Here is a 23,209-nt window from a genome sequence, read left to right as displayed (position 1 = left end):
TCGTGGAGATGACTAGAGGATGGAGAAACTCACGACTATGCTAAGAAGATTTTCTGATTTTTTTCTAAAGTGTAAATTGTATGGGGGAGATGAACCCTTGACGTTGAGAAAGGGGGAGTTTTATATAGGAGCATGGCTAGGGTTCACAAAGCAATCGGAATTTTCCACATAACTTCAACCAATGATAATTCGCCAAGTAAGCTTGTGATGTGGTCCAACCAATCATAGAATGCCAAGTAAGCCTTGTGATGTGTTCCAACCAATCATAATTCTCTAAAATACCTCCCTAATATTTAATTGCCGAATTTCCTTGAAATTATTCTGATTTTCTTCATGAATTTCGGCCAACATTCCTTTAGGGAATTTAGGGATGAATCTGGACGCCTTTTGAGCTTTTCCTTGGTGCACACATATTTTCCTTCCATAAATATCTCCCTTGAATCTCTCTTTCCGTCATCTCCTTGATTATTTCTGATTTTCACGTTGGCAATCACACCAATTTACTCCTCCAACAATATTTCTTTCCATAAAAGTCTCCCAAGAAAATCTCTCCTTGAAATCCTCAATCAATCATCTTCAATTCCCACGTTGTCACCTTGTTTTTCCTTAAGTATTACACAGCAAATTTAATCCCCAAGGAAAATATATTTTCCTTTTTTTAAAAAAAAACTCTTCCTTGATTCTCTCCTTGCCATGTCATCTTCATGAAACTTCTCGTTCCATTTATGAACTCAATTCTGCTTATTTATTCCAAAAACCTGAAAATAGAAGCTTTCTAAAATAAGAAATGGAAACTTTCTTAAACTAAAATGGAAACTTTCTTAAACTAAAATGGAAACTTTCTAAAAATGGAAAATAGAAACTACAAAACGGAAATTTTCTACAATTAGGAACTTTCCCATTCGAAGAATGGAAACTTTCCTAAACAGAGTTTTATTAAGGAAATAACGCAGAAAATATAGGGAAATAACAGTTAAAATGTCGCATTAAAATGCTCCTATCAAGCAGGCTAGTGTAACTTTCAAAAATCTGCATTATCATTTGGTCTAAATGCTCATGATCAAGTGAAGATTGAGATAAAGCTATATTTAATACCTCTATTGTTGATTTCCATGAGAGATATCTCGGTCTTCCAACAAGTTTAGATCGAAATAAGAAAGAAGTGTTTCATAAGATGAACGGCTGGATTACCATATTTAGGGTTGGTAAGGGAAGTTTCTATCAAAAGCCGATAAGCTTATTGTGTCTAAAGTAATGGCTCAAGAAATTCTAACATATTCCATGAGTGTTTTTTCAACTGCCAGTGAAAATTTGTAAAAAATTCCAGTCTAAGGTGAGTCAATTTTGGAGGGGGTACGGGTGATGATGCTAAAGGAATTTATTGGTGCAAATGGGAGCGACTATGCAAGAAGAAAGAGAAAGGATGTTTGGGATTTCGAGACATGCGTGCTTTCAACCAATCGATGCTAGCCAAAATAGTTTGGAGGATTTTTTGGACTAAACCATCTTGGGTGAGTTAATTGCTTCAAGTTAAATATTTTCCTAATACTTATTTTCTGGATGCAAAACTAGGTACTGACCAGTTGATCTACTATTTGGAGAGGTCTAATTTGAGGTAAATAAGTAATCGATGGAGGTACATGATGGCGGGTCCGGAATGGGAGATCGATTAATATCAAGAAAGATAGATGGATGCCACGCCCGATCATCTTTAAAGGCGTTTCCCCACTACAAGTTCCTAGAAACTTGAAAGTTGAGGCTTTGTTTAAGGAGTCCGGAGCAGAAGCAATGAAGGCATAGAGAAAGTAAAGGTAAAGTGAAGAAATAAAAGAACAAGAGAGAAAAAATACAACTGGTCATGAATGGTATCAGAAGCAATGATGGCTTCAACATAAGTGTCGGACCAAGAAGGAATGGGGTTATTCCGCTTGATGAACTTGGAATAGTGGTCGAGGAAGGAGAACCTTTTGCCCCAGAAATTCTTCAAGCCTTACACAATACTTTGTAAGGAACGCATGAGGTGAGGATGATGATGATGATGATGATGATTCACCCATTCTATTCTTCTTCTGCTCACTCTTGGTTCTCTATATGTATTCAACAAAAAAAAAAGGGTAACCAATTGCCTCTTGCCATGTAGTAGGCTCTATTTCTTTTTTTTATTTCTTGTGCCATGATATTAGTTTTATATAGATAATTGACCCTCTATTTGTCAGGTATTTTTATTATTTTACTACATGCATTTTTATTTTGATGTAATCAAAATCTAGTGTAAATGGTAAACGGTAAAGTTGAGTGTCAAATTCATTTTTTTTAGGGAGAATACCAAATGTGGGTCTGCATAAAATATCTTGCAAAATTGGCCTCAACTAATCCTTCATTAAGAAGGGGCATTGACCTTGTCCCTTCCCTCTCACGCGTCTCTCTCATGTGTAAGGGTTAGGGTTTCCTTTGTGTCGGTTTTCGATCAAAGGTGACAGTTAATGTCTTGGTTGCGTTGTGTTCTCACAACGTATGTTAGATCTGGTGTCTAAGGTGGGAGAGGGGCTTTGAGCTATTGGTTCCTTTCTCTGTTCGATAGAAGATGAATTGGATGGGATGATTAGAAGTTTGATTTTGACAAAAGATGAAGCACATGAGATTATCTTGTCGGATGATCTAGGAATGTGGTAGCCTAAGAAGTTTTTGATCGTCGGTCAATTAAGGACCAACAAGCTTTACCGGAAGGAGGCCCTGATTAGTACGATAAGGGTGTTTTGAATGCCAAAGAGGAGCACGTGGAAGAATCCTAAGGTTTCGGCTTGTGTATTGGAAGGTAGTAATAGAATTTTGGATTAAATACTTGTTACTCCTTGTACTTTGCCCCATAAAACAGTTTAGTCCAAAATTTTAAAATTAAACTGGTTAGTCCTTATTATCTCTAATTCTCACACAATGACACAATAGGTCCAAAATGACTATTTTACCCTTCATTTTTTTCTTTTGCCTCTCTCTCTCTCTCTCTCTCTCTCTCTCTCTCTCTCCCCCCCCCCCCCCCCAATCCTCGGCGTTGCTCTCCACACCGGCCAGTATCCACTTGCGACAACCCAGTGGCATTAATCAAATTTGGGGGCTGAGGATCCATCTTCGAGCTTGGATCCAAGCTTCTCAATGTCCATGTAGGTGCAGAAGACGTCATCTTTAGAGCCGAGCTCCTTGGAGCCCTTGGAGCTGTTGGATTGATGGTGATCGAAGGGATTCTGGAGCAGATCCAGGTCATCAGGGATTTGGAAATGGACCTCTGATTGGCGCAGTGGTGGTAGGAGACTCGGAGCCATGAATGGCTTGGAGGTTTTCTGCGTTGGTACAAGCTTCCATGATTTCTGTTTTTGTGTGTGTGTGTGTGTGTGTGAGAGAGAGAGAGAGAGAGAGAGAGAGAGAGAGAGAGAGAGAGAGAGAGAGAGAGAGAGAGAGAGAGAGAGAGAGAATATCTCTGATGCTTATGGCTATTTTTTCCCGGACGAAAGCAAAACCAGTTGGGAGGCCACCGAAGAGGTAGTCAATTTGTTGAAAGAAATCGACTGAGACAGAGACGGAGGCAGGTGCCGAACTAACACCTTTGTTCTCACCGAGGGGTCCTTCATCGTTGCCTCAATTTTGCATTCAACACACAACAGTCTTGTGAGATTTTGATCAAGGGTCTATTCACGCTTTCTGGGTCCTCTGTTTCCTATCTCAATTTCAGTTTTTTCTCAAGATTATATTTGGCAACAGAGAATTCTATGAGTTGAGAGAGAGTTAAGAAAGAAGAAGAATTGATCTCAGAGAGAGAGAGAGAGGGAGAAGCAAAAAAATTGAAAAAAAAAAAAGAGAGAAAAATTGAAAAAAAGAAAAAGAAATGAGGGGTAAAATAGTCATTTTAGACCTATTGTGTGAGAATCAGAGAGAATAAGGACTAACCTGTTTAATTTTAAAATTTTGGACTAAACTGTTTTACGGGGCAAAGTACAGGGAGTAACAAGTATTTAATCTTAGAATTTTATTCTCTTTTACACATGAGTATGATCAGAACCGGGTGTTATGGGGTAGTCTGTGGCATTTTGACAGGTCCCTTTTCACAGTGGTAGCCATTGGCTATAGATGGAACAGAGGATATGCTTAGTCTTTCCTAGAACTGGCAATTGTTTTGGGTCTGAGGGTGGCGCATCCCCTACTCTATATGGAAGAGGAGACTAGAAATAGGATTGGCAATGCAGTGGGAAGATTTGTGCGGATGGAGAAGTCAATTAACTAATTTATCTGGGAAGAACACTGAAAGTTAGGGTTCTCATTGCTGCGTTCGAATTGCCAGCGTTTCCTCTTTCGAACTTGATTTTCTCAAGCTTCCAACTTTCTATTTCTACTGTGGCCAGTTAAAACATGATTCGAGTCAGTGTACATCATTCAGGTGTAATTCGGAAGAACTAGTTCGATGAATTATTGTGTGCTGAAAAGAAACACAAGTGGATACATGAAAAGGAAGCCAGTGAAAGAGCGGAAGCGGAGGATGCTCGGGTTGACGATGGGAGGACATTCTGCTTATTTGAAATGGGTGGTGGAGGTTGGTCTATGAAGGCACTGGAGTTTACTCTTTCCTGCATGGTTAGAGGCAGACAAGAGATAGAGGAGGTGGATGGAAATGAGGGTGCGAGCTATGGGATGGAGGTGGATGGTTCCCTGACTAGGAAGGAAACAGAGGACTGCTGGGGGCCAAAATGGAGGTGCTTGCAAACGGCAGAGGGAGTTAGCTCTGATTTGGAAGTGCATAATTTGCGGGATGTGGAAATTAGGTGCTGCTTTAATTTAGCACAAGATTTAATGGTAATTGATTCTAATTTGGGAAAAGATAAGGCTGGATCTAAGATTTTGGAGGAAAAAAAAGTCAACTGAGTCTTACTCTGTTTGGGCGACAATTTCATCTCCCGTCTAAACGAAGTTTGACTTTGACTTCTAATTCAATGCAGACTGCCATCTTTCCTGAGTCTACAAGGGGAAGAGGCTTCTCTGGGCCTTAATGATGCGTGGCCCAATGGTTTGGGTGGTTCTGGGGTTGTTGGAGGTGAAGTGGGTATTAATTTTGGGCTTGGTGAGCCTCGGTCGAGTAAAGGGAGTAAAAAGAATGGAGCTGAGAGGTCTGGAAAATGGAAGGAGTGTTAGTGGTCCAAGTGGGTTTGTGAGTGGAGATGTTGATGTAGATGATCTTCAATAGGCTGGGTTGGCCCCAGAATCTCGGTGGGGGGGAGGGGGATAGGTGGTGGTGGTTGCGACAAAGTCTCCTAAAATTGGTGATGGTGGTTGCGACAAAGTCTCCTAAAATTTCAGGTTTGAGCAATAGACGTGCTTCTAAATGTTCTTCCATGATGGGTCTAGATTTGGCCCATCACGAGAAATGAATGTTGACAGGTCCTTCAAAAATAGGGAGGAATATATATACATACATACATGCATTTTTTAAAGCTTAAGGAAAATAAACGATTAAAATTGAGGGGTCAAATGAAGTTTTGTTCTATTAACACAATTGAGTAGTTGGAGTAGAGATATCTCAAAGTTAAGGTGAGCTGTAGATTGAGTCAAGCATTAGAAAACTTAAAAGCACAAGAATAATATTTATGGTCCAATACCAACTTCAATAAAGGTGGTCTGCTATAGAGTGAACTAAATGTATTCAAAAAGGGTTTAAGAAAACTAAGGGCTATATATTATAGTTTGGGGATAAATCTCAAGCAATGAACAGCACCAAGTTCGATCATTTCAACAGAATGAATAAACCCAACATGACTAGATAACAACTTAGAAATAGGAATTAAAAAGGATACAAGTTTGCATCACGAATTGGGGTTCAAAGAAACATGGTTATGTACTTACATGACCCAAAACAAGTTGACGGAGTGATTCAACATAAATGATTGATCTAGATATTTTACATACCAAAATAAGCCTTCCAAAACATACTTATAGCAAGCTAAGTTCAACTTTCCACAACAACAATTTAAGGAAAATAAAGGCTCAATATACCAAAGAACATCAGGATTTTTAAACAGGAAAAAGGCCTAAGGATAGGAGTTGACAAGCTGCAAAATGCCATAAGCCACAACTTCAGTTATGCTCTTTTACAATCTTGTGCACAGTACCTGAAATGAATAGGAGTGAGCATCACTTACATTCATATGCTCACTAGGAAGTAATGCTACCTAAGTTTGAAAACAAACTGAAATTTGGTACCAATAAAACTATAATAACATACAACAGTAGAAAACCAAAACTTGGTATATGAATTTTTAGTAAAAATATGCCTGAAAGGGTACCCACTTTTCTAAAAACCGATCACTAGTCCTAATGCCAACCACTTACTTGCTCAAGTAAATATACAAATAGCCAAAAAGAAGCAGCAAGAGTGCCCTTTACGCCATACCGAATAGGAGTGACACCACACCTCAAAGTATGTTAGACTCCTCAAGTCTGTATAGCCCATCCGGAGATTTAGAGGATCGAAACAAAACCCAAGGTAGTCACTTTGCTCCCTTCACTCTTAGGTCACCACTATTTTTATGCATAAAAACATATAAAAAAAACCTTTTTCATAAAAAATCTCTAACCAGTGAAGACCTTATACCTGAAATCTCTTATGTATAAGTATAACTCCCAATAAGTACCACATAAGTATATAACCAATCTTTAGTCCACTTAAGTCCTTGATCCTAATATGAAAATGTAAACCATCATCAGTCTTAATATTCTTTCCCCCTTAAGACTTTATCTCACACTAGTTCACTGTGTAATAGCTTAAGCTTTACCATTGTGGGCTTAAATCAAAAGGAAAGTACTGATTGGAATGCACTGATAAGAAATACACCAAAAACAATGCTTTGTTATTACTTTTGAATAAGGATGAAAGTCTTCGGATTGAGGGTTATATTTCAAAACATGCTTTGCATGTCTAATTTAACGTACTAAAGATTCAGGACTGATACAAGTGGAAAAGTTTCTCAAATCAATTGTTTTGTAACAAAGAGCTGCAAGTATGAGAAATTTTCTAAAAACTAGTAACAAGAAAGAAAAATTCACCAACAATCATCCCTTCAGCAATTTCAATCACAACTCTCCAGATTTGAAGTAAACATGCAAAGCTAGTATTTCACAAAGTTTCATGTTATTCACAGGTCCAAATGAATGATCAAACAAGAATCCAAATTGACAGAAACACTGAATTCTGCAGAAATCCTGAAACACTGTGCTAACTTCAAAATAGCATAAATATCTCATTTTAACTCTGTTTTTCATGAAACCAATCTTGAAGAGCCTACTTTAAGGTTTCATAAACTGAGATTAATTCAGCTTGGTTGTTGTCTCTGAGGCATACTATCAAGTATCAAAGGTGTGTAGTATTGCACCTTGATCAGTTTCACTTCTACTCATCCTAATTGACTTACAAAGCTAAGATTAGTCAAAAGTGTATTCCACAACAACCTTGAACAGATTTAAAGCTCAAGGTTAAGGGAATGCTCACTTTTGACTTAAGAGTGGCAACTTGCTAAGCTAATCTCTAGAATTTATGGGTCTCACAGCTTCTATGCCTAGGTTAGATTCCTTATATTAATGTTGACAGATTAATTGTATGTGGCGAGTTAATGCTTACCTTTTAATGCTGATTAATGAGGCCTCTTGTAGGGTAATCCGTGGGGTTGTTAGCAGCTGATCTTCAATGTGAGAAATGATGCCCCTTCCTAGGTATGAAGAATTAGGTCGAGACTTTGAGTAATTGTAGGCGGTGAGTTAATACTTTCCATTAATGTTGATTCATATGAGGCCACTTGTAAGGTAATTTGTGAGGTTGCTAGTAGCTGATTTTTGATAAGTGTGAAGAATTTGGTGAGGACATCGAATAATTCCAGGTGGTGATTTAATATTTATTATTCCGCTAATTCTTATAGGGTAATCCGTGGGCTTGCTAGTAGCCACTAGCCAATCTTCAATGTGGGAAACGATGCCCCTTCCTAATTTTGAGGAATTAGGTAGTTAGTTAATACTTATCATTAATGCTGAGCTTCTTGTAGGGGTAATCCATGGGATTGCTAGCAGCAAGTGAAGAACAAGAATGGACCAAATCGAAGAGAACCTAAACGTCGAGAAGAGAAGAGAGCAGAGAGGATTGAAAAAACAGTAAAAATGGACCACTGCCATTAGGTCTTCTGTACTCATATCCTTGTACTTTTGGTCAGGACAAATCTCTCTCTCTCTCTCTGACATGGTCTCTCTTGCCAAATCCAGATGCCAGAATGCTCATGTACTGACTGCACCCTTTCATTATTGGGTTCATCGATCGGTGACATGTCTCTCTCCAGATCCCTCTCTCCTAAAATCTGACATTGATTGTTGGTTTGATTATTATTTTTTCAATAGATAATTGGAAAGACGAAAATACTTCTCACATGCTAACCAAGCTAACAGAGAAATTAGATGAAAAGTCCAAAAATTAACGGTACGGGGTAAATCGGCAACAATTGAAAAAGTTACGGTGTAAATAATCAAAATTAAAATATCAGAGGGTAATTTGACTATTTTGCCTAATTGAAATCATCATAACCACTTCCACATTCTCTTTTGATTTTAGAAAATAATGCCTGTAAAAATCTAAAAATCAAACCGGCCTTCCGGGTTCAGACACGTGTAAAATAACTTAGTTAAGTGCATAGTGGGAATACCGAAAATTACTTGTAACACATGTACACTAGAAGTCAGCGAGTATAAACACATACATTGCCATGCAGCTACAAGTACCAAAATACAGACCATCCCAGTCCTCAACATTTTGACTATAAAGTGGGAAAAGATAAGAGGAGAAGGAGGGGTGGTTGCTTCAAGTCGTCGAAGAAGATACCTCTAGAGTAAGAACAAATAACGATGAAAACGAGTGTGAAAACGAACTATTTTGCTTAAGCTATGTTATAGACTGCAATGAAGGGCATCAAAACACTTCCCATCCATAGTTTTCCATCTTTTTCTTCCACTTCACTGATAGCTTTAACAACCTTTCCCGTACTATCTTCCAAAATCTGCAAAAGCTTACCCTCTGGGCTGTACTTGACAACTACTGCATGAGGCCAGCCCCCAATGTGAATCAGGAACTGAATCTTAGCTGAAATGGGAAGCTTGAGTATGACTTTCCTTAATTTTGGGAATAAGGCACAAAAATATGTGTACAGGGACCTGCGACAGTGGACTGCTACCCAAAATTCACCATTATCATTAGTTCTGACATTGTCAGGAAATCCAGGCAGCACAGCAAACACTTCTGAAGTTCCCGCTTTTTCACCTTTCAACCAATACTTGCGTAAGCTACAAAATTAACACGAAAATCATACTTTTATTATCAAGTACAAAGGATTGCTAAAAGTATCTGTAATAGTCTAAGCTAGCTGCAAAAAGTACACTACATAGTTGGCATAGTCCTATTGGCAATTAATGCTTGTTCATTTTGTAAGGGTACAAGAAAAGGTATTGGTGTCCTTCTGTCACATATTTTGGTATAGCAAGTAACTCTGGTTGTTAATTCTCATTATCTTATGTTGAAAGAAACATGACAGGATAAAAATAAGGAACTTGGCAATTAATCAGTTATAAAATCTTGCAGCTTTTAAGGTGAACTTTAGGTAGATATTCCAAGATCCAGTAGCTACCTGCTTTCTTAGGCACTTTTCATCAAGATGGCCAAGTTTGACACGAAAGTAATCTAACTTCTAACATATTGTTGAGTTGTTCTTCATATAAAAATTATTGAGCCCGTCTCTCGAACATGAGAAAGTTGGCATGGAATCAAAACTTGGTTGAAGTTTATTTTTGTTGTCCACCTATTTCTACTAATGGGAATCTCCAATAAGTACCTTATAAGGGGCTCATTGAGGACTTGAGGGAGGGATAGTGTTTGCTGTTATAAAAAAATAAAGAATAAATATATAACTGCAAAGGGATCCATGAGAAACCATTTATTTCTAGATTTGGTTTGAACCAAAAGAAGCAAATGTATTAGATGGTACTTGCACAGATTTATTGGGGAATAATAAGGGTCCTGTCTCCTTTTAATGCATATATCCTACTCACGCATTGCATATCTACCTTAACAAGTGGAAAATAAAGCTGAACAAGTTAGAAATAAGATACCAAACTCACCTGCCCTTAGCTCCTTCACAAAAAACAAAGAAGGAACCGTCCTTGCTCAGAGACAGACCATTTGGAAATTGGTGATTCCTTTCGAGAACAGTTGTTTCCTTGGTGGTTGAGTTGTATTTTAGAACTCTCCCAGAATCATCTGCAGAGAAAACCAACTGCAGGAAGTTCCTGAATGAAAAGGCTCTGTTAGAACTCAGAACTAATCATAATGCTTTTTGTCAGTTAATTTATAAACAGAAAAAAAAAAACAAGGAAAAAGATAAAGGCCCTTGTAAACACCAAAAGATTTCCACAGTATAAAGAGAATGGGGTTTTATTCTTGATCTGAATAAAGAGAAATGGTTACTTTTGTAAAATTGGCACTATGCTACCAGATACAACCTACGGATTACTTATTGTCCTTCTAATTAATGATCCTTAACTAGAACATTCAAACAATTCTTGAATTATAAAAATTTCCTATAGGCCTCTCTTATAAAGAAATTGAAGTGTACAAACTCTCAGTTTTCAAAATCTCGATCTCTATCACTTTATTTCTGTACTATTGTTTTTCTGTATCAGTATTATCTAATATCTATGATTTATTGATCCTAAGTTCCAAAACATGTCATTGAGACACTGACTGACAGGTCACTGCATAGTTTACTGCTCACACCAGATTGACAGGAAGCAAATGGTCTCAGTTGCAAGTTCAGGTGTAAAATACAGAGCTAAAAAAGAGTACTCTATATAAATGTCAGCAACAATACTTATAGGACGAAGTTGCACGTCATTACTGATGTCAATTCAATGTTCAAAATTTCTATCTGTACTCTGTTTTACCAACTGAAACAGTGACATTCAGAGACTTAAACTATGAATGTATCAAGTAACAACAAACTAGGGAGAAGTCTAATATGCTTTCAAGGATTAATTGTATTCAAATGCTTCAGTCATAGGAGCATTGTTCTAAATTTCTATTTGTACTCTGTTTTATCTACTGAACAAGTGACATTCAGAAACGTTAAACTATGAAAGTATCAACTTATACCAAACTAGGAGGAACTCCAATATGCTCTAAAGGATAAATTGTATAGCAATGCTTTAGTCATAGGAGGTGTTGTATTGCAACAAAATATGGGAGTGTCAACATTCTGCCCTAGGGTAACTAGTAAATCCACATGTTACTGGTGAGTGACATGTAATAACGGATTAACCAGGATGCAGGAATCTTTTGTATCGTACAGTTCTCAACATTAAAAAAGAAATAAGCATAAATAGCCTACCTCCTCTGGTACTTGGTGCTACTATCAGTAAAATAAACATTGCCTTCTTCATCAATGTCAAGATCATTAGTAAACCTCAATGGCTCCCCTTCTGCCTCAGTTGTAAGTGAAGTTGCCAAACCACCTTCTGGCCCCACCTTCAACAGCCCAAAATATGCATCCGCAATGTACAAATCGCCTGTTTTCTTGTCAAAACGGAGCCCCAACGGCCTTCCACAGATGTGCTCATTTGGCAAGTAACTCATAGGTGATGGTTTTGGATCACATATCTCTGACCTGTATCCCAAATAAGACATGAGCAAAGAAACATAATGTTTTGAACGGTAATGTTTGAAAAGAAAAAGCCCAAAATAGAGCTGCAACGTATTTTGATGAGTTATGCCCCAATAATATATGTATCTACTGAAATGACCCAATTATCAGTTTTGATGATGAGAAGCAAATGATGCATGAAGAGCATATTTTGACAAAACCATTTAGTCACAACAGTTCTGTTGGCTCACGCACAACAACATAAGAGAAAACCCAGTTGAGAAATGTAACCTATGAGGCGAAGTATGTGCAAAATCAACCCAGGCCTGACCGTTCCAGAACAAGACTCTGCCATCGGCAACACCAGTATATGGTCCACGTCCTTGCGGGTCAAAAGCGACGCTCTCAGGGCCTTGAACTTGGTTCCGGAACTTAATCTCCGATTTCTGAAGCAAATTCTGGGTGTCTCTCTCCTTAGGAACCGAGGACAAACTGGGCATGTCGATTTCGTGGGATACAAAGTCCGGGAAGTCAGAGATTGCGCTGTGCTTAAAAGGGTCTGTTCCACAGTAGACAGCCAACAGCAGGAACAGTCCTGCAAGTACTCTGCCGGGTTTCATCGCCGCTGATCAGACTTGTTGAGAGAAGTGCTTTGGTTTCTGCGGAAATGAGCCGAGTATTTGAAGAGCAGGCAAGAGGGGTAGGTTTAGTAGGTAGACCCCTGATCATGCCTCATAAGTCGTCGTCATAAATCTTATTCAAAGTCTGGTAGATGGCAAGCGAACGAGGTGTTCTATGTTTATTGCACCAAATTGCAAATCAATCACGTCTGTCATTCGACACTTAAAATGGCTGACAAATTAGGCCGCTAGACAAAGAAGGCCGCGAAATGAGAAGGATTTAATCCGAAAGAGTGGCCCATGGAGTTTCAAAGACAAATCTAGCCATCCAAGGGGTACGGTTTTGGACTTGGACAAGAGAAGCATATATGTGGTGATTTTGTTCGAGCTCGTGGGCCTAATTTGATCGGTGCAGGTTGAACAACACTTCTAAACAATGTGGTGGTGATGCTAAGGGTTTTAGTATAATAAAAGGTTGGTGGGTCGTCGGACTGGTTGTTGGTTATTGTGACACAGTTTCTCACCTCAGATCCGGTGAAGATGACCTGCACAAACATAAAGAAACACAAACCCAAGGCTCGTGAGAGAACTAGTGTCGTATTTTCTAGGGGCCATCACACGGTCAAGTCAGTAGTGATCATGAGTATGATAATCATAAAGAAATGGGTAGGAAATGAGAGGTTTACCAATGTGGAGGAGTGGATTTTAGGGGTTTCCTAGAATAACTTGGTTACCATGAGGCAAAGCATGAAAATGTTTTATATAGAGAACCTTGGAGGTTGATCAAACTGTTTGGCTCCAAAACCAGTTGGCTTGTAAACTGTCTCTTTTGAACGTGTGTGCAGGCGTGCCAGCACCGTGGGGTGCAGTCATCGGGGAGTCCCTTGACCTAACTTCTTGAATCAAGCGTTGTGGACGAAGAGAGCACCAACGTCGTCACAAGGCTCTTTTCTCTGCCTTCCGGAAAAGGACTTCTTGCCTTACGGGTAAGGGCTTTGGTTGTGATCTCTTCGCGACATTGAATCGATACTCAAACGTTGCAGGTTGAGCAGAGCAATCACCGAGAAGTTTGGAGAAAGCAAGGGTTTTGCTAAAGCGTGACTTTAGCTTCGCTAGGTTGCGAGTGCGTTACCCTTGCTTCGCTGGGTTGCAACTAGGTTGCAGGTAGGTTTGCTCCGGAGAGGCTTTGATAATCTGTGTGATTAGTTGATTTGAGAGTTGTCTCTAATTCATCCTTGAAACCTGGTATTTATACCTAGGGTTTCGACTGTTCCTTGCCATAGAAGGATTATTGATTGAAGTTTCCTATTCAATCTCCGCTACTTGACTGCAATAAGGGCTCGTTTTCCTAGATTACGGAATGGGTGAAGTTGTAAACCAAACCCAAGTAGGCTTATTTTTGGGCCATAGGTATCGGCCCGCTATGCTAAATCCACTTAAAGGATCTTGCCAAAATTACTTTTGGGCTCAAACATTGCCCCCCAGGCCCCGAAATCAGGTCCGCTAAAATGTAACTGATTGAAGGGGGTTAAAACGACACGCCTTACTGACCGAAACGAGGTCATTAATGAAGGTTGCGTCCATTCGCTTCGCAAAACGTCTTTTCGTCGTATCGTTTCCCTCACAAAATCTCTTATTTAAATCCTGCAGCCATTTCGAACTTGTCACATCAGAAACTCTTTTAGTCTCCTAAACCCGGAAACACTCTTGTTCCGAACATCTTCCTCAGAAACCCAGAAATGGCTCCCCCAAAGAAAATAATTATTGATCAAGAGGAAGAACTCAATGACAAAGCCGCCCACATTCGAGGAACTAGCATCGGTGACCGCTGTCACATCCACAATACTATCAAGAGACCTCTACTTCTCAGGCTCCCAAATTACCACGTCGGGCTGGGTCCGGCGCTGCGAGATTCCATCCCCGACGACGCTATTGCCCTCTACGGCTTACCCATCCGTCGACCCATTCCGATCCTCCAAAGGACCCCCGGAGATTTCAGCAGTTGGGGTGCGCAAAAACACCGAGCGAAAATAGGGCACTGGCCATCCTCTATCAATGCGGCGGAGCTCTCCTGGTATCGCGAAGCGCGAGCACGAGATCTGGCTCGCTGGAACACGGCAGGTATTACCTATACTATTGATTTATGCTTTCGCCTCTTGCGTGGTGGCAATCGCTCACCACTCGCCGCCTTTCTCTGCTTTTGGAATACTGCCACCAACACCTTCGATTTCTGATTTGGCCAAATGAGCATACCTTGCTTGATATCCTCACCATCACTGGATTGCCCATCGATGGTGAGCCCTATCTGCATGGCCAATTCGACTCTACCACCTTTCCTTCCACCATGGTCCAAACCGGTCGCAGCGTTCACAGCAGCTCCTATCTGCGGTGGCTGGCCTATTACCGCAGAGAGCACAATGCGACAGGTGGAATTGCCTTTTTGGAATACTGGCTCTACAAGTTCATCTTCTGCACTTCTGCCAACAAACCCACTGGTCCTTGGACTTCTTTAGCAACAGCCCTCTATAACGGCCGCCGCGTAGGACTGGGATAACCAGTGTTAGGTGCCTCTACCGCACTCTATACCAGGCCACCATGCATCCTTTTGAGACTAGCATTTCTGGCCCTTTTTGGATCCTCGACTTCTGGATTCAAACTTATTTTCCATATTTTCGCTTCGACGATATCTCACTGCTTCCACCGGATGATCAACTCTTGGGTCAATGGCTTAGCCGCGAGGAAAGGTACACATCCCCTCCTTATTCTGAGTGCTTCACATATCTGTACCTTCTGCACGAAATGCCCTACTGCGATCTAGTGCTTAGTAGAAGATTCCCACCTCCACTTGAAAATGGGTTCCTTCCCGGGGCTCCTGACTACAGTGATCGCGCGAGCTTGGCTTTCCGCCGCGCGATCTCCTATTCAGATATTAGGCTTGCTGCTGATGAACTTAGTTACGAGTTTTACGCCCCCAACCAGTTTGCTCGCCAATTTGGCCTCGTCCAATTAGTGTCATTCCCCCTCTATGATGCCTGGAACTACAACACTTTTTGGCGCAGAATTGGCCCCACTACTGGGCCTCCACAGGCACAAAGCATGCTTGCACTGGTTGATCTTCCTGACTGGGCCAATGACATCGCTCTCGTGGATGGGAACGCTGAAGAGTACAAGCAATGGTGGTCAGAAGTCTCTGTCAACTGCTAGGGGCAAAGGGATGACGAACTCTTCGCGACCATCTTTGCAGAACTGAGATATCCATACGATGCTGATACTGAGTTGCTTGCTCGCTTTCCTGAAGCCGAGGCACAACCCTCGCCCCCTGAAACGGCTTAGTGACTCGCGAGAACTCTACGCCCGGTCTAGGCTGGGATAGTAATTCGCGAGCCCCCTCAAGAGGTAATTGCCTTATATTGTTCTTCGTTTTCTGTCATCGCTTTCTCTTTTAACTCAGACTTTGTTGCATCAGGGAAGTGTGCCACCTTCCGGTAGTCGCGCAGTTAATGCTTCTCCGGCCACTAGACAGGCCGCGAAGCAGAAAACAATAGTGACGGAATCCGAAGTCGAAGACTCCTCTTCTGATGATGATGACCCACAAACAGTAAGGATTTACCCCTTATGAGGTCTTAACATTTTCCTCCCAAGTCTAATTTGTAAATCCTAACAGATTGCCGCTGCTTTGGCCCGAAAGCGCAGTCGCGCTGATCCTCGAACTGATCCTTGGGCAGAAGATGAACCAATCGCCAATCGACTGGTAATGCCCTTAAAGTGAGCACTGGCATCTTTGTCTCATTATGTACGACCATATAACACTCCTCATTTACAAGTTCGTCGTAGGTCCACTAGACAAGCTGGGGAAGGATCCTCTGCTGTTGGCGAAGATGCGTCTGCTTCACCTGCCCAGGCGCTGACTGGCTCTAACAATCCTCCACCTCCCATTAGTGCTGCAAATATGCAGTTGGCTCTAGTGCCAGTTCAAGTCATAGATGATAGCTCGCTTGAGGTTAAGGAAAGTATACCTCTCGCGGACACCCCTCGCGAGCAACCAACCGCAGTACCTATCATGGAACAAGTAGCGCCTGATTCGATTCTAGTTTCTTGTGAAGTCGATCAAGAACCAGTGCCAGTAGCAATCCTTCCCGAGTCACCTGTTCCAGAGGTACACCTTCTTGCTTATCCTACATTCTGATTCCTGCCTTAACCTTTTGACTCTTTAACCATTCACTAGAGAATAGAATCCTGCCCCTATCGAGGAAGTGGCTGCGGCCGCCGTAGAGGTGCTTGGTGACAATCCTGTTGAACCAGATGGCGCAGACGCGGACAACCAAGAACCCGTCCCTGATACCCCCCAAGCACCTGAAGTAGAAGATGAAGTGAACCCTGAACCGGTACTGGAGGCGGCGCCTGTGGCGGAGCCTCACGAGGCTCCTGTTGCTGCCACCCCAAATCCGCCTCCTGCGCCTCCTTCCAGACTGGAAAGGCTGGCACGTGTACTCGAAGTGACTCCTCCTGGAGTTATAGATGATGCCAAAGAAGGCCTCCGTCGTCTCTTGGGACCTGATATTCTGACGCCTGGCGTGCCCGCGAGAGCTTTGGAGTATCTGAGGGTACTTCTCCGCGAGGGAGCCATCACTGAAGCCCAGTTCCATGATATCGATCAACTACTGCAGGATCTCCCCTAATGGCTCAATGAGAAAGCAGCCGCGATCGCGCAGGCCAGGCAGACCCAAGCCCACTATCTGACCCTTACTCAACAGGCGGACACTTCGCGCGATTTCTTAGGCGACCGGGTTACTCTCATCAGGGATTTGACGGTTACGAGGAACTATCTCAGGACCCAGATTCAGGATCTTCAGGCCCAATTAACTGCTGTAAAGGCCAGGCTCGCCCATGAGGAAGCTCAACTAGAGCAACCGTTAGCCACTTTCGAAGCATTGTCTCAAGAACTGGCCCAAGCTCGCTTGGCGGCCCAACAAGCCGCTCAAGCTGTTGCTGATGCCGGCTTTCGCCTGGATGAACATTTCCTCCGCCTGACTTATGCAGGCCGAGGGCTTTAGGCCTCTAATATTAGGCCCTTATTTTGTATGAACAATATTAATATTAATATCATCATTTATGGTTTAGTGAAATATTTAGCCCACATTTCTTGGCCCAAATATTTTGGAATTGCAAGCAGTTAAGTGCTCAACTTTGCCTTTATTGCATATTAAAACTGTTTGAAAAGATAACCTCGAAATAGAACGGTTACCTCCTCGAAGACTGCTCCGCTTCCCATGCGTCTTCGAATTTCTCTCCTTTCTGAGATCATAGCATTCAATTCTATTGCTATTCTCATTGATGGTGTTGAATTGCTTCAACTGCCCATCAAGAGGTTGATGCCACTGAGGTTGGCCCTATAAATAGTCACATTTGAGAAGTGAACACATATACAAACATGGCTAACCCAGAAATAACTCTGTAAGCCCTGCTCCTTTTCCTTCTGTTTCTGAAATCTTCTCCTCACTATCTCACCCTTAGCCTCTAACTTTTAGGCTTTATGGCTTAATCTTAATGCTTGGGTAGGCCTTATGGCCTAATCTCAGGTTCAACCTCGTGTCTTTGGTCTCTGTAACTCCGGATGGGATTGTCCGATTCCACCTAGACTAAAGAACACGAGGGGATCCTAGTGCGGGATACCACATTCTGGGGATTCCCTCTCCTCAGATTTCCCTGCCGGAGCAAAACAAAGAAGGGCGGAAGGCCACTCGAGGCCGATCGTTCTTCTTCCGCATTTTACCTCTGGGGTCTGACGCATCGACTTCTGTTTTTCCCCTGGAGCTAGATGAGGCAACTGGGCTGCGCTAACGTGCTAATTCCACCTCCATCCTGGAGGATAGCCAACTGGAAGGGCTGCGATGGATTATTCCTTTCCTCTTCTTCCAGTACAGACGATAGCAGCTGCAGCTCGTAGTCAAGAGATGTGGGTGAAGAGAGGAAGAGTAAGAATGATCATCTCACCGCCTCTTCCTGCCGCAAGATCCAGAAGCTCTTAGAAGATCTGAAATCCTTATGATGTTTAGCCACTTTTGGCTTTGTAAACAGCAAATGTAATTTTCTCGAACACATATTATTGCTTTTGGCCGCAAAGCCACTTTATGTATGAAATTTTCTGAATTTTGTCTGAAAAAATTACGATATAATATGGTCTCTGGTATAGGCCCTTACATATATTCCTAACACCTATTGTCAAGAAAACTGAAAGAAAAGTCTCAAAAGAAACAAAAGAAAAGAATGGTTTAGATATATGTAGTGTTTCCCCCTAGTGTTCTTAGGCGGAGCGAATACATGAGGATGAAGCCACAGATTGGCCTAAATGGAGAGGATGGAGCAAGCCCAAGAAGACTATGGTTGCCCCCCTGTTCCAGGAACCGCTGGTGGGTCTTCAAATTCCCAAACACTGGGGTAATACTTCTTGAGGAACCTGCCTTTAATGGGGTTGCGGTGGAGGTCACCGTCTAAATCTTTGAGGTGAAAAGCCCCGCGTTCCAGGATTCGGTGAATAACAAAAGGTCCTTCCCAGCGAGGAGTCCATTTACCATGGCCAGTCAACTTTTCGCCAAATGGAAGGACTGCTTTCCAAACGAGCTCACCCTCCTTGTAACTGCAACCACGCGTCCTCTTATCGTAGGCGTGAGCGATCTGCTGCTTTTCCATGACCAAGGTGTCTAAAGCCTCTAAGCGCTTCCCGCTAAGGTCTTCATGCTCTTTCCACATAGCCTGGACATAATCTTCACCAATCAAATGCTGTTGATCCTGGACGCGCAGAGATTGAACATTGATCTCCAAAGGGAGAACCGCATTGTGGCCAAACATTAATGCATAAGGGGTGGTGGCCATAGGGTTCCGCTTAGAAGTATGATAAGCCCATAACGTCTCATACAATGTGTCATGCCACTGGCGAGGGTTCTCCACAAGCAGTTTTTTCAATAGAGTAATGATGATCATGTTACTGGCCTCCGCTTGACCATTGAATTGAGCGTAATAAGGCGTGCTATGGATAAATTGGATGCCATAATCATTGACCAGCTTCTCGACATCACCACCCATGAACGCTGCCCCTCTGTCAGACACCAAAACCTCTGGAATGCCAAACCTGCAAATAATATTGCGGAAGATGAAGTGGCGAATGGTGGCCCTGGAGGCCTCCTTCAAAGGCTCAGCTTCCACCCACTTAGTGAAGAAATCGGTAGCGATGATGATGAACTTGTGCTGGAGTGAAGAATGCGGGTGAATCATGCCGATCAAGTCCAAAGGCCAACCTCGCGCAGGCCAAGGTTTAATGATAGGCTGCATAAGAATATTAGGAATGAGCTGGTCCTTTCGCGAATGCGATACAATCGTTCAAAATGCTGGGCCAATAATAGTCATGTCTCCGGATCAGCCAGCGCATCTTAGGACCCACTTGATGGGCTCCACACACGCCTTCATGCACTTCCCGTATTAATCGTTTTGCTTTGCGGCCATAGACACATCTGAAATCGATGCCATTTTCACCGCGTCCACGTAGCTTGTCGCCTCTGAGGAAATAATTCAAGGCTAGGAAACGTATCTTCCTGTCTGCAATGGGGTCTGGCTGCTTGAGGTAATCTATCAAAGGGATGCGCCAATCTACGTCAATAAGCTCCAGGACCCTGACGATTGGCTCGTCAGGCAGGTCAGGTCGCACAAGCCACGAAGGCAGCGTGCGTCGCCCAACATTTAGAATGCGCTCGCGAACCCCATATTTCAATGTAATTTTTGTAGCCAGTTGGGCGAGTTCATTGGACACGAAATTGCGCTCGCGAGGGATGTGCTCCAAACCCACGTCATCAAATTGGTCCAGGAGCTCAACGACGCGATTCAAATATGGTACGAGCAAGCAACTGACACACCGAAACTTCTCTTGAAGCTGATTGATCACGAGCAAAGAGTCACCACGAACCTGGATGTCTCTCACCCCTAGTTCCAATAATACCTCCAGGCCAATAATAAGGGCCTCATATTCTGCTTGGTTATTGGTGCACTTAAACTCCAACTGGAAAGAATATGAAAAACGATCACCTATTGGGTTTTCCAGAACAACCCCTGCCCCTGCCAGGGTTTCTGTGCGTGAGCCATCAAAAAAAATACCCAAGGTTGAAGGGAGACTGTGGTTTGATACCATACAACATATTCTGGAATGCGCGCCAGATCTGGTCGAGTGGTGGTGGTTGCTATCTCTAACTCTTTCGTTGTGGGGACAGCCACCATAGGGTGATGTGCTAGGAAGTCTGCGATAGCCTGTCCCTTTACTACTTTCTGTGGAACGTATTGTAGCGAGAATTCGGATAAGGCAAGCACCCACTTACCAATGCGAACTCTCCGAATAGGTCGCGACAGCATATACTTAACCCGGTCGGTTTGAGCAATGATGCAGGTAGTGAAGGATAACATGTAGTGCCATAACTTGCATGCTGAGAAATATAGTGTAAGACATAGCTTCTCCATTGGAGTATACCTTGTTCCGCAATCTGTAAGTGTCCTATTGAGGTAAAAGATGGCATGTTCGATGCCTTCCTCGTCATCTTGAGCAAGTAGGCTTCCGATGGAAGCCTCAGCTGCTGAAATATACAGCTTCAATGGGAATCCAGCTCTAGGTGAAACAAGTACTGGCGGGCTCGCTAAATAGGCCTTAATTTTGTCAAAAGCCTCTTGATGTTTAGTTTCCCATACAAACTTGTTCTGTCCCCGCAGCTTCAGCAGTGGAGAAAATGGCTGGATTTTACCTGCAAAGTTAGAGATGAAACGTCTCAAAAAATTGATCTTACCCAGCAATCGCTGTAGTTCCTTCTTTGTTCGCGGGGGAGACGCGTTGATGACTGCGCTGGCCTTGTCCTCAAGGACCTCAATTCCTCTCTGGTGGATTATAAATCCTAGAAAGTCATCAACCTGAACTCCGAAAACGCATTTGGTGGGGTTCATCTTGAGCTTGTGTTGTCGGATTCGCTCGAAGACTTTTCTAAGATCGACGATATGGTATCCTCTCTTCTTAGACTTCACGACCATGTCATCGATATAAACCTCCAAAATCTTCCCCAATATGTCATGGAAGATCAGGTTCATGGCTCTCTGATATGTTGCCCCCGCATTCTTTAGTCCAAAAGGCATGACCACGTATTCAAAAACACCCACGAACCCTGGGCAACGGAACGCGGTCTTGTGTCTGTCTTCCTCCGCGACCTGAATTTGGTGATACCCTACAATTCCGTCCATGAAGGACAACAGTTCATGTCCCGCTACTGCGTCTACCAGCATATCCACGACCGGCATGGGGTAGATGTCTTTAGGCGTAGCGACATTAAGGTCTTTGTAGTCCACGCATACCCGTATCTTACCATTCTTCTTGCGAACTGGCACTATGTTGGATAGCCACTGATTGCATTTGGCTACCCTGATGATGCCTGACTTGTGCATCTTTTCAACTTCCTCTTTGACCAGGACTTGGGTCTCAGAGTTCATTCTTCGTGGCTCTTGCTTCACAGGCCTCTTGTCAGGGAGTGTGGGTAGCTGATGGCATACCAAATCTGGTGACAGGCCTGGCATGTCTTCATATTTCTCCGCGAAGCATCTTTGGATTCCAATAATAAATCAATGAGCCTCTGTTTTTCGATAGGCTCTAAATAGGCGCTAATAGCCACCTCCATAGGCTCATCTACTGTTCCAAGATTGACCTTCTCGGTAGGGTCCCTGACCTTAGGAGGAGTATCATCCAGCGCCGCTGGAGCCAGCTGAATCTCATTGTCGTCTTCTTATTCTTGGTCAGAGAACTCCTCATTGACAATTTCCAAGGTCGCGATCCGATCATAGGCCTCTTTTCCACCAGGTACGAGGACAGTCTTTTGTACAGCGAGTGGAAGGCCTCTATGCCTTCCTCTGGAAGGTCGTAATCCATTAATCGTTTAAGGGTTTGGGCACAGCGTGGCCAGGCCTTCTTTTGCGAGCGTGAGCCCCCACTATGCCAATTCAGAGGTCGTCACCTCAGTGGGGCGGCCTTTGTCATCGATGCCACTGACCTGCAATGGAGTAATAGGCTCCAAGTAGTACCTGGAATCTACATAATTTGTGGAAACAGAGAACGGGCGAGGATCCACTTTGACCACCTCAGCTTTGTCTGTTACCCTGTTCCACATTATCAGTTCCTGATGAAGAGTTGACGAAACACAGTAACTTCGGTGGATCCAATCCCTGCCTAGAATGGCACTGTAAGCTGCGTAGCAGTCTGTCACGAAAAAAGCATAAACGCCTTCTACGAGGCCTACCTTGACACGTAGGAACAATAAACCCAATGTTTTCGTTACAATCCCCGCGAGCGTGAGAGATATATACTGGATCTTCTCTTTCTTAATCCCAAGTAAATGCATGGTTCTTGTTGTGATGACATTGACTACTGCTCCAGTATCAACCATGATTTGGCCAACCTTGGTACCAACAATCTCTGCCGTGATGTACAGATGCCTCATGTGTTGAACCATTGCTGGGGTTGGCCTTGTAAAGCCCATGAAGAACTCTTTCCCGTTGGCGTCCTCTGTTTCCAGTAACACAGCCTCCTCGACAGGTGTCGTTGCCGTTGAAGTAATCTATAGAGGCTGTTCACTGTTCTCCTAAGTTTCAATACATTCTTGGGCAGCGACTGGCAGTGCGTACTTCGCCGGAAGCACGTAAACCATGTTGCAAGAGGTATCAACTGTATTTGTCTCGTCCATGCCCTCCTCAAGGTTGAGCTTGGGCTCATCAAGCAGGATGTCGGTGTTGAACTGCTTAGCCAACCGGTCTACCAACGACTCTTCTGTAAGGCCTTTTACCTCATACTGCTTGTGTTCCTGCACTGCCTCC

At 42.8% G+C, this 23,209-nt stretch overlaps 2 protein-coding genes across 2 annotated transcripts; both read right to left on the bottom strand.

Moving 5' to 3' along the window:
- Positions 1-8,686: 8,686 nt before the first annotated feature.
- Positions 8,687-12,502, bottom strand: LOC112165922 (protein STRICTOSIDINE SYNTHASE-LIKE 3). The gene is made up of 4 exons (XM_024302625.2): positions 11,994-12,502; positions 11,451-11,726; positions 10,186-10,353; positions 8,687-9,354 (listed from the first exon to the last, which is right to left on the bottom strand). The coding sequence occupies exons 1-4, from the start codon at positions 12,320-12,322 to the stop codon at positions 8,952-8,954; spliced, it is 1,176 nt and encodes a 391-aa protein (XP_024158393.1). The 5' UTR covers positions 12,323-12,502; the 3' UTR covers positions 8,687-8,951.
- Positions 12,503-18,700: 6,198 nt separating this feature from the next.
- Positions 18,701-22,848, bottom strand: LOC112203941. Its single transcript, XM_024344838.1, has 5 exons — positions 22,421-22,848; positions 21,145-21,944; positions 20,468-21,102; positions 19,761-20,372; positions 18,701-19,645 (listed from the first exon to the last, which is right to left on the bottom strand). The coding sequence occupies exons 1-5, from the start codon at positions 22,846-22,848 to the stop codon at positions 18,701-18,703; spliced, it is 3,420 nt and encodes a 1,139-aa protein (XP_024200606.1).
- Positions 22,849-23,209: the final 361 nt, after the last annotated feature.

Source organism: Rosa chinensis, chromosome 5 (genome assembly GCF_002994745.2).
Source record: "Rosa chinensis cultivar Old Blush chromosome 5, RchiOBHm-V2, whole genome shotgun sequence".
Lineage (NCBI taxonomy): Eukaryota > Viridiplantae > Streptophyta > Magnoliopsida > Rosales > Rosaceae > Rosa > Rosa chinensis.
This window is presented reverse-complemented; position numbering and strand designations above follow the sequence as displayed.